This window comes from Trachypithecus francoisi, unplaced genomic scaffold (assembly GCF_009764315.1).
Source record: "Trachypithecus francoisi isolate TF-2019V2 unplaced genomic scaffold, Tfra_2.0 Lachesis_group17, whole genome shotgun sequence".
Taxonomy (NCBI): Eukaryota; Metazoa; Chordata; class Mammalia; order Primates; family Cercopithecidae; genus Trachypithecus; species Trachypithecus francoisi.
In genome coordinates, this window is record NW_022681462.1 from 93959379 (window position 1) to 93969911 (window position 10533).

The window sequence follows — 10533 nt, forward strand, 5'->3', positions numbered from 1 at the left end:
TATTTCATAAGACATTAATGTAGTTACATTCTCAGTGCTCAATTGCGTTTCAAATTATTCTAGCTGTTCAACCAGCCTGGAGGTCCAACCGTCAATCAAAGGAGGCTGTTTTTCTTCTGCTCCCCCTACTGGAAGGTCAGGCAAAGTGATTTTTCCCCCCCAATACACGCTGTAGGTGAATGTAGGTGAATTTGCTTACTAAGATTGGGAGAGATTTTACTTTCCAGAAGGTAAACAGTACTTGGGTTTTCAGGAGACTCTTTCTTCACTGACTGAACCTCTCTGGCAGTCTACAGCCCATTCACTACAGTGATCTAATCAAGAAATGTCTAGTCTCATCTTTAATTCTTGCAAATCAAACCTCAGTTGCCTTCGAAATTTGCAACACCCAAAGCTACTTCACCTGGGCAGAAATTAAATGACCAAGAAGAGAAAAATCTGTATTTCCATAGTAATGAAACTCATAAAGTTCATTCAAGAAGAAATGTTTGTACCAGTATACCCAGGATGGAGAAATCTTTTAAACTCTGTATAGCTAATCTCCCATCACTTGCAGTGTAATATACCACAATGAAGGTTCACATCATTCCAGCTTATTTTCTAAACAGAAACTAAATTTCTACTGTATGGTTCTTAAGGAGAATCTTGTATAAGTTGATAGGCACAGTTAGCCCACTCCTACCATGGTTTACCTCCTAGAGAGATGCTGGGCAGTATTCCTCACATACCTTCCCCAGTTCCTCCACTGAGTGAATAGACTCTCATTTAGCACCTACTGCACGTGTTAGACTTCCCAGCAGCAAAAAAAGAGCAAGTCACAGAGCCTTCCCCAATAGACCTAGGAAGAGACAGACATAAATGGTATTTGTAGTTGAAGAGAGAGTCTGGGGGTGTTAACAAATTACAGTGGGAACTACAAAAGAAAATGACTAAAGCCACCTGAGGGGCTAGCATGGAGCCTGGCCATAAAGCATAGACGAATAAGAGTTTGCTGTTCAGGAATTTAGAATGGGAATCAGGTTAAGGGGACAACATAGAAAGTCAAGGAAGTATGAATGAAAACTACGTATTCTACAAAAAGTCCTGTGTGGCCCGAGTGTAAGCTGAGAGTTGAAGGAAATGCAAGTTGGTGAAGATAGGGGCCAGACCACAGAAGACGCTGACTGCCCCACTAAGGAGCTCAGCCTTTACTTGGCAGTGATGACTCTGTGGTTAGAAACAGCGCTATAGACACAGGTGTTTGGATAGAAGAGCTAGAGGGGTAGAGACAGGTGAGGGAGTTATAGAAATAGCCAGGTGTAAAGTGACAATCCAGATTGGAATAAATAGCAGGTGGGATAAAAAACAGTAGCATACAGCATTCCTGACTATATCTAGGAAAGTATTTATCATATCCCCAGGTAAAGGATGGTGTCTCCTATAAAATAGAATTAAGAGAGTAAGAGACACCTACCCATCCGCACCCACGCATACACACAACCAACTCTCTCTCAACGATGATGGGGGCTGTGAACCCTTCTGAGGCTTCTCCTGCACAATGTGCTCATTCCTGGGCCTGAATCTGACTCCGGCCTTAAAAGACACATGGAAAATCTCACAGGACCTCAATGCTGTGGGTAGGGGGTGTGTCCTTTGCCAGCTCCAAAAAGTCAGGGGACTCTGTTGCTTCTTAGAGTTGATAAAGTTATCCTTGAGAAGGGTTGCCAGATAATATACTGGACATGCAGTTACATTTGAATTTCAGATAAACAGATAAGCTTTAGTGCAAACAACCTAAATATTGCAGGGAACATATTTATTCTAACACAATAATCCTAAAATCAATAATAATTTATCTGAAATTCAAGTGTAACTGAGAATCTTGTTTTTTTATTTGCTAAATCCGGCAGTCCTACCTCTGAGCCTTGCTTCCCTTTAGCTCAGACCCCCTGGGCAGACACTTGGACTGAGAAGCGAAAGGTGGGAAGAAATAAAGCGAGTGCTATTGGTAGTTGAGAGATGTTTTTCAAAGTCATCACGGGTATGATCTCCCTAGATCTGCTCACCCCCTTGCAGGATCTGAAATCTACAGTGGACTTGGAAGTGAGCAAAGAGCTGGTATGTCATAGGACTGTCATGGGGAAAATAACTGAATTTAGAATAATAACTTACTTGCTAAAGCAAATGTCAGTGTACTTATAATAAAGAAGCTCTCAAATAGAACATTAATGTCTATATCACCCACTGATGGCAAGAATTTCCTTAGGATACATATAAGCAATAGCCTTATATGAGCCTTTTCAATTTTTTGAAACATTAAATGATGCTCAAAGTAACTTCTGAAGCATTCATTTTATGCTTGAAATTTAGGACATTGATTCTATTAATACCTAGTATTTCATAGGCATCTATCCTTTGGACAAAATAAAGTTCACAACTCATATTCATATTAAGAATTGAATTATAAAAGCCAAGAGGCATAGCAATTAATATTTTAATATATCAATGAGTAATGTGTATTTATTAACAACACCCATGACCAAATTCCATCAAATCTAATTTTCCCAGAGTTAAGTGTACATCTAGTAAATCTATTCCTATAAACCGAAGAAAATTTTTAACAAGAGCTACAATAAGCTTCCGTCTGAAGGAATAATCTTGTGACTTCACGTGAGAAAAATCTCTCCCTGAGGTGAATGGGAGATGAAGTTATGAAAGTTACAGTTGGAACTATGAGTTTGCTTTTCCCTTTCTGACTGAATGACAAGAGAACATTTTCTGCTTTTCCTGGATTATTTGTTTTCTCTGCTAGAAGCAAATCAAATACTCCAAATACCCTTCAGCTGAAATTAGCCTTAAGCCCCATAAGGTGTACTTCCACGAGCCTTTTGAGGTGGAAAGACCCTGCCAATTTTGCTTAGAGAAATTTCTTTCTTTTTTTTTTTTTTTTTTTTTTTTTTGAGGCGGAGTCTCGCTCTGTCGCTCGGACTGGAGTGCAGTAGTCGGATCTCAGCTCACTGCAAGCTCCGCCTCCCGGGTTCACGCCATTCTCCTGCCTCAGCCTCTCGAGGAGCTGGGACTACAGGCGCCCGCCACCTCGCCCGGCTAGTTTTTGTATTTTTTTTAGTAGAGAAATTTCTTTAGTCTCACCTTTGCAAGCAAGGCAAGTGATGGGCTTTCTGGTTTCCTGGTAACTAAGAGTTAGTGAGAAGCACTTGTACTAGACGGCTGCCATAGTCTTACATTTATGGAGTACCTACTGTGTGCTTGTTCTACCAGCCATCAATAAGAATGATACAAGTCCATAGCATAGGAAGCCATTCATCTGAGTGTTCTGCCAAAAAATACAGTAATTACAAGCAGTGTCACCGTCAGTGACAAGATCGGGGAAGACTATTTTTCCTTTTTTCCCCCAGCTTATTCAAATACTTAAACCTCTTCTATTTCAAGTTCAAATGAGGTAAACTTTGAGTTATGAAATAATGGGATTTTATAAATTACTAAATGTTTGAAAGATACGATCTTAGCTTCTCTTTAGTGTCTTCGGTTAGAAGGGAGAACAGGTGTCCCCTGTTGAAAAGCTTATTAGCTCATTATATCATCTCATAGCCTCCCCACTTTATCTTTCTTCTTAGTTTTCAGTTACTTCCTAATATTTACAGCTTTCCTTTGAATTTTTTTCTTTTTAGTTAGAGAAATCAGGAACATGTTTTTCCAAAAATGAGAATAAAACTAATTGCATAACTCCCACATTTTCTTTTTGTTTATTGTTAGCTTTACGAGTAGTTGCTTGCTGTCCAGTTATACATTAGCTATATGACTGCCAGGGTTTTTCTTCCTGTTTTTGTATATCTCAAATCACTCTCCATTTTGTTTAGTAGCCTGTATGTGTGTGTGTATCTGAATGAAATAATTGCTAGCTATAGGCAAAAATGTATGTGCACACAGATATATATACATGTGTATACATGTATATGAATGTGTACTTACATATATGTAAATGTACACGTGTTTATGTATATGTAAATATGTACATATATGCATATTATACCAATAGCTAGTAATTTCAAAAAAAATACATTGACTTGAGTGTTAGATAACCATTCTCTAAATTCAGTTTTTGATGTTTCAAGAAACACAAAAGTCTGTCTTTTCACCTGCAGACCCTTTGTGCCCATGGCAAATCACCTCTGAAAGGCAAAAACTGGATTCTCTTCATTTGTTCAAAAAAGAGAAGAAAGTTTTAAAGATATGCCTATGAATAAAAGAAAATTAGGTTGCTGTATTATGATTGTGCAATTAGTATTAATTTCATTGGAACTTGACCCTGTTCCATTTATTAGATGACTAAGACATTTAACTCTTAGGGATGTTGATGCACACCACAAAACATAAGTAGTCAATAAAGTATGTTTGAAGACTTTTAGTATATACGGCTTATTCAGGTAAATCATTATTTTGTAAATACTAATAGCATATTTTTCCAAGAAAAATAAAAAAGCCAAGTTCTAACAAAAGTATTCACCACAGAAAAATTAAACATAGGGGAAGGTAAACATCAAAGTAAAAAAAAACAAACAAACAAGTGAGTCATACAGGTGCTTCTATGCTGCATGGTCTAATCCGGCACAAGTGTTTCCTAACTATAATATATATTATTATTTTCTAAAAATACTGTCATTACAATATCTTACATTTTTTAACATTGAGGAACACTTTATATCAATTTAACTCATACTTAAAAATGCAACATATGTAAATTCTATATATTTTTTTGTTTGGAATGTACTTTGAGAATAACAGCATTTCAGGACTGGTTTTGTTTAAAGTATACCCAGCCCTACTCCTTATTTTATTTGATTTTTGGTTTAAATAAAAGTGGACCAAAGCACTCTTTGAAGTAAAAGTACCTGTCTTTTCTTTTTCTTTTGTTAAATCATAGTTTGTTTTTACTACCTGAAAGTTGAGAAAGAATGCAGTATAAATATAGCTGTTCTCTACACTGGAGCAGGCAGAACAGAACCAGTCCCCAACTTAGCCACACCCAACATCATGGACATTACTGTGAAGCTGTGGTCTCTTGAGGACAACTAAAACCAAAACTAAACCCCTAACATTATTAAAATGTTAGGAAACTTTTCAGGTAATTTCTGTAACTCTGGTAAAATACAGAAAGATTACATTCACTCATAATAAAAATCAAGTGTGCCCATGCCATCTGCAAAGGGAACTTGCACCATCTTGGTTTCACTCACATTGTTAACAATGCCCTAAAAATATACACCTTTTCCAGGATAAAACCATTAGGTAATATCTTGATCATATCCTCTGCATGATGAACTATCACTCAAATTATTCTGTCATGGGTTACCTTACTAACATTGACAAAGAGATAATAAATGATAATTTCAACAGGAATATGAGAAACCTTGCAAAACTTTCAAGTTTCTTTCATAACTATTGTTTTGTTATTGCATATTTGTAGAGGTATTATCATCAACCCAATCCTTTATAGGCCAATATAGTAACGAATGCTAATTGAACTGCCCAACTCATTTTTATTGTCAGTCTAGCCTTAGCAAGTATACAACTGAAAAGACATTCCTCTATGAGAGTGACCCTCTTAGTGAGAGAGAAATCTGTGTACCATCAGAGGAAAAAAATCTTAGTATTCAGTGTGATAGAGACTAATTCATTGCTTTTCATGAAGTCCCACCCTTTGAGTGATTTTGAGGTGGAAGACAAAATGTCAAGAAGGAGTCCTGCAGGAACAAATGCTTAAGATGGTGTTTAATACAGCAGGGAGCCAAGATACAGTAGTAGGACACAGTAAAGAATGTGGAGTGTGTAGATACAATAAAGAATTCATTTTATGATCTGCCACCTGTTATTTGAAAGAGGAAAAAGGGAAACAAATGACTTTCAGTTCTTCATACATGCAAAGATAAGTTAGTTATTACAAAAGTTTTGCTGTTGTTTGTGCTGAAAGAAAAGCATATGCGTTTAAACATTTTTTAAAAAATAAATCACTCAATAGGCTTAAGAAAAATACTTTAGTTCATATTTCATTGATCTGACCTTTTGATTTAAGATCGGGGATGAATCCAGGATGAAAACCAAAGAAAAAAAAAAGAAAAAGAAAGAAAAAATAGAAGTGAATCATGTACCATGAGAAAGGCATTTCCAGTCTCAGTTAACCTCAACTAGTTTTTATTGCATTATTTTTGAAATGCCAAGAAACTGGCTTTGGCCATAATACTTGCTGTCCAGTCAAATCACAGCTGTTAATATGCAATTGCTTGCAACAATTAGTTAAACAGCATTATTTGACAGATTCCCTTGAAAGAGACATAGATGCTATAAGTGTCTAACACACTGAATCAAGTAACTATCAGTTAGGCTGGGGCCGCAGCGGGAGGAGAGAAGTTTACAAATCCTTGTCCACAGAAGGGGTTTCACACCCAGACCTAAGTTTTTGAAAAACACACATTTGCCTGATCCTACAAGTTCTTCCCTGGTTTCAGGAAGAACTGAACTGTGGAACTGGCTAAAGTGGAGGGGGAAAAAGCCATCAACTCTAGATTCATTTTTCAGGAGATCAGGAGGAGGGGAAGAAAAATAGAAATGCAAATGTGAAATGGTAATGATATACAACATGGAGAAAATAAACATCATGGAACCTGCTAGCAATTTCCACCAATTTCCACCAAAGCAGTGAACCCCTTAACTGACAGAAATTCAGTACAATATACACATTAATTAACAACTCCACCATTACTAGGGCTGCTGTTGAAAGCCAAACAATTAACAATATTCAAAAACAGAATTCTTACAATATTTGAGAAAAATAGAGTGAAAAGGCAATGTTAGCTAAGCTCTTAGCTACATCCACTCTTAATGGCCCCCAATATTTAAACTATCATGGATTAAAGCCATGAAAATAAAAATTTCAATTTGAAATTTTATTAGCATGTTGCTAAAATGGTCAATAAAAACATCAACACGATAGGCTTTGTTGACATAGTTGGAAAACTGCTCTCTCATTTTTCAAACTTTATTTCCACTGCCCCACCTTTGAAGATTTCTATGTTAGGAAAAGCCAAACTAAATATACTGGCTATGGTGTTGTAATAATGCTGGTTTCTGGAATGGTGCCATGTCCTCCCCCTCCCTCTCCTCCAACTCCTTTAAAAATATGACTATTTTTGAAACGCAGCCCGAGGAGGGAGCAATCAAGGGTTCAGAACAATAAGCGCCCTTCACACATTCAAGTTCCCAGACACCAGGTGAACGAGGGAGCTCCTTGTCGGGGGCGGGGCCGGCTGTCCTCACCGAATTCGCTGCGCCATCTTCCTCCCGGGACCAGGTCGGCTTCCCTTCTGCCAGCGAGGGAGACTCGGAGGCAAAGGCGGGTGGGGGTGGCGTTCGCTTTCCTCGGTGGAAAGAACGGGAGGCAAACACTGTCTGGCTTAGCCCGCAGCCTGAAACACAATGTCAGGAGACCTGGGGCTGGAGAGCTGGAAAAGTCCCGGGCAGCCTCAGGATAACCCGGAATCCCGAAGTGCTGTCTTGGGGAATTATTCCCAAGTGCACAAGGGACAGGCTCGATTTCTTGGAAATCCTGCGATCTGGGGACGCATCCACAGAGGAGCTGAACTGTGCCCTGAAAAGACCAATTGTCGCCTCCGACCGGTCTCTGTTCGCGCGCTCGGGGCGGTGATGGTCCCTTTTGAGAAGAGGGTCGTTTTCGGGTCGGGCCACAGTCACTGGTCATGGACTCGTGAGGGAGGCCATATCCTTTCTCCCCTCAGCCCCTTCTCCGTCCCCGGTTTACATCTCAAGGGGAAAGGGCACGCGGGGTCTCCCAGCACCGTCACCACCACCGTGGCTGTCGGCCAGGCGCGCGCAGCGGCGCCCTTTCGGCCCTGGGGCAGTTCCTGAGACTTCCTGCCGCTGGCTGGGGGGTGCGGGGGTGCAGCCCGGGCCCGGGACACCGGCAGCGGACTCACTTGGGGGGCAGGGGTTGAGAACCGCCAACTGCGAAGTCCGGGTGCGGGGAAGGGAAGGGAGCGAAGTGTGGGGAGGCAGAGGGGCCGGCAGCCCCTAGGCGGCTACTCCTTGTCGTCCACGAGGTCGGCGAGCTCCTGGAGCACTCGCAGGCGGCCGCTGGCGTCGATGCGGCGCTTCTCGCGGATGAGGTCTTCCAGGCTGTGAAACCTGGCGGTGTGGACCTTGTTCTCTCCCAGGTGCACCTTGAGATAGTACTGCTGCTGCGGGGACTGCGTGCCGGCCGGCACCTCCCCTCCCGCTTTGAACTCCCGCTTGCCAAAGCGGCACCAGGCGGCGAAGCTCTCCGAGTTCGTCCAGCAGATCTCCTCGCTCTTGAGGCCCAGGTGGCCGCAGGCGTTCTGCACCACCAGCTCGGCCACCAGCGGGCGGTAGCGGTACCAGCTATTCACCACTCGGCCCACGTTGGCCGCGCCCGCCTCGTATAGGCTGTCCTGGCGGATCTCGCCTTGGTGCAGGTGGATGATCTGCCCGCCGCCCACGTAGACGGCCCAGTGCGGGGCGGGCGCGGGCGGCTCCGGGGCGGGCTGCAGCCACAGCAGCTCCAGCAGGTCTCCGGGTTCGCAGAGCGCTGGCAGCGCGGTGACCGCGTAGACGCTCAGGTCGGCGCCCTGAGGGCCGCCGCTCACTTTGGAAAAGATGCATTCCTGGCCCCGAAAGGCGGAAAACTGAGTTTCGTTGAGGACCAGCTGGTGCAGCAGGTGGTGGTGGTGGCGGCTGGGGCTCTCCGGGCAGGGGGTGCAACCCGGGGGGGCCTTCACGCCAAACTTGTCGGGCTGCCCGCGTTCGTCCAGGTCTTCCTCATCATCCGAAAAGAAGTAGGCGACCCCGACCCGCAGTTCGTCCTTCTCAATCCCCGACGGGTCCCCTGTGGGCAACTCGCTGTAGTTGAGGTGGGTGATGCGGTCCAGTTGGTTGCCCATCAATGAGGTGGCGAGGTGAGGGCCAGGAGCGGGGATCTGCGGAGGCACAGAGAGACAGAGACACCGTCAGAGTCCTGGCTGCCCCTTTCTTTTATGTCCTTCCCCAAGACGTGCAGTGCCCCTGGGACCTGCTGGCTCGCCTATGTGCCCTCACCGGAGTCACCCTTTCCGGCCCAGTCCTCCGTGACTCCCCGGGGGTAGGTGGGGCGGAGAAGCCGCCACCGGTCCGGCGAGAGCAGACGCCACGACACAGCTTCCGACCCCTTCCGGGAACCCGGTCCAACTCCCAGAAGAAAACACCCAGGCTGGCTGGAGAGCTTGCGGGGTCCCAGTGGGGAGGACAGCGCTGACTGTGGTAGCGTGGGAGACGGACGCCCAGGAAGGACGGAGGGGTGGGCTGAAAGGGAGAAGGGAGCCTAAGGCCAGTGAGCTGGGAGCAAGCTAAGCTCCCATTTCTGTCCCCACCCTCTCCAGCCCACCTCCCAGTTTTGCACTAGGTTTTCTTCCTCCCCTTACAGTGGCTCGCACAATGACAATCGGACACATTCTCAGGCATTCAGTTGACACCAGCAATATTTTGGACACTTGGGAGTCCAGACACTGGCAAGCTGGTATACTGGTGTATAATGTCACATACACCTACAATGACAAACCTTTGCGACGACACACTGGCACACTTAGACCCCACACATTCGTGCACAATTTCAGCTCCACACTTGCACGCTCGCCGTTGCACGTACGCCCAAGCACCCGGGCACACCTGCCCTCACAGGCAGGTGCACTCTGCCCCTTACTTCTCTTGCCTTGTCCCCATCAGGGCCAATCGGACTGCGCCAGGGCGAGGCTGCTCTGTCTAAAATAACCTAACAAAGAGGCAGGGGAAGGATGGAGAAAGCCTGTGCAGTGTATGTGTGTGGGTGTGGGTGGGAGCGTGTGTGTGTAGAGAGGTCCACTTTTAGCCCAAAGACCCCTTTCCCTCCTACCCAGCAAAGGATCCAAACAATCGGACGAAGAAAAACCGTTTCCAAGGCAAAGAAAGTCGCTTCTCCCTACCCGTGATTTCCCTGCTCCCGAAACCCCAAACTCCTTTAAAGTCTCGTGGTCCCCATGGGTGCTGCGGAAGCGGCGGTGGCGAGTGGGTCCTGGGCTGCGCGTGGGGCTGCGGCTCCGCTCTACCCCTCGCCGAACCGTGCAGTGCGGCGCCCGTGCGCCACCAGGTCTGCGCTGGCCGACCCGCCTGCTCCCACTGGACAGTCCCGGCTCGGCTCTGCTTTCCCACCGCCGCGCGGACGACTCTAAGTAGCCAGAGCAGCCAGTTCCAGGGCCCGCCCCAGGACGCGCTCATTGGTTGGGGCGGGTGCCCGAGCCCTGTCAATCTCCCCCGGCGGGGGAGGGGAGCAAGGGCGGACCTCCAGTGAGCTCCGCTCCGCTCCGCCCCGCCCCGTCCCCCGCACACCCGACCTCGCACCGCCCCCGGGAGCGGAGGTGTGCGCACAGGCGGGGTGCGCGGCGGTTTCTGCCAGGAGCTGCTGCAAGCTTGCGCCCGCGCCCCCAGGTCATGCGA

General features: G+C 45.4%; 1 protein-coding gene and 1 pseudogene across 2 annotated transcripts; both read right to left on the reverse strand.

The window, feature by feature from the left end:
* Positions 1 to 4387: 4387 nt before the first annotated feature.
* On the reverse strand, positions 4388 to 7790 carry LOC117062707 (annotated as a pseudogene). Its single transcript, XR_004428501.1, has one exon. The product of XR_004428501.1 is annotated as an uncharacterized LOC117062707 (transcript).
* LRATD1 (LRAT domain containing 1) lies at positions 5755 to 10285 on the reverse strand. The gene is made up of 2 exons (XM_033176521.1): positions 10023 to 10285; positions 5755 to 9005 (listed from the first exon to the last, which is right to left on the reverse strand). Exon 2 carries the CDS (start codon positions 8967 to 8969, stop codon positions 8091 to 8093), a length of 879 nt encoding a protein of 292 aa, XP_033032412.1. The 5' UTR covers positions 8970 to 9005; positions 10023 to 10285; the 3' UTR covers positions 5755 to 8090.
* Positions 10286 to 10533: the final 248 nt, after the last annotated feature.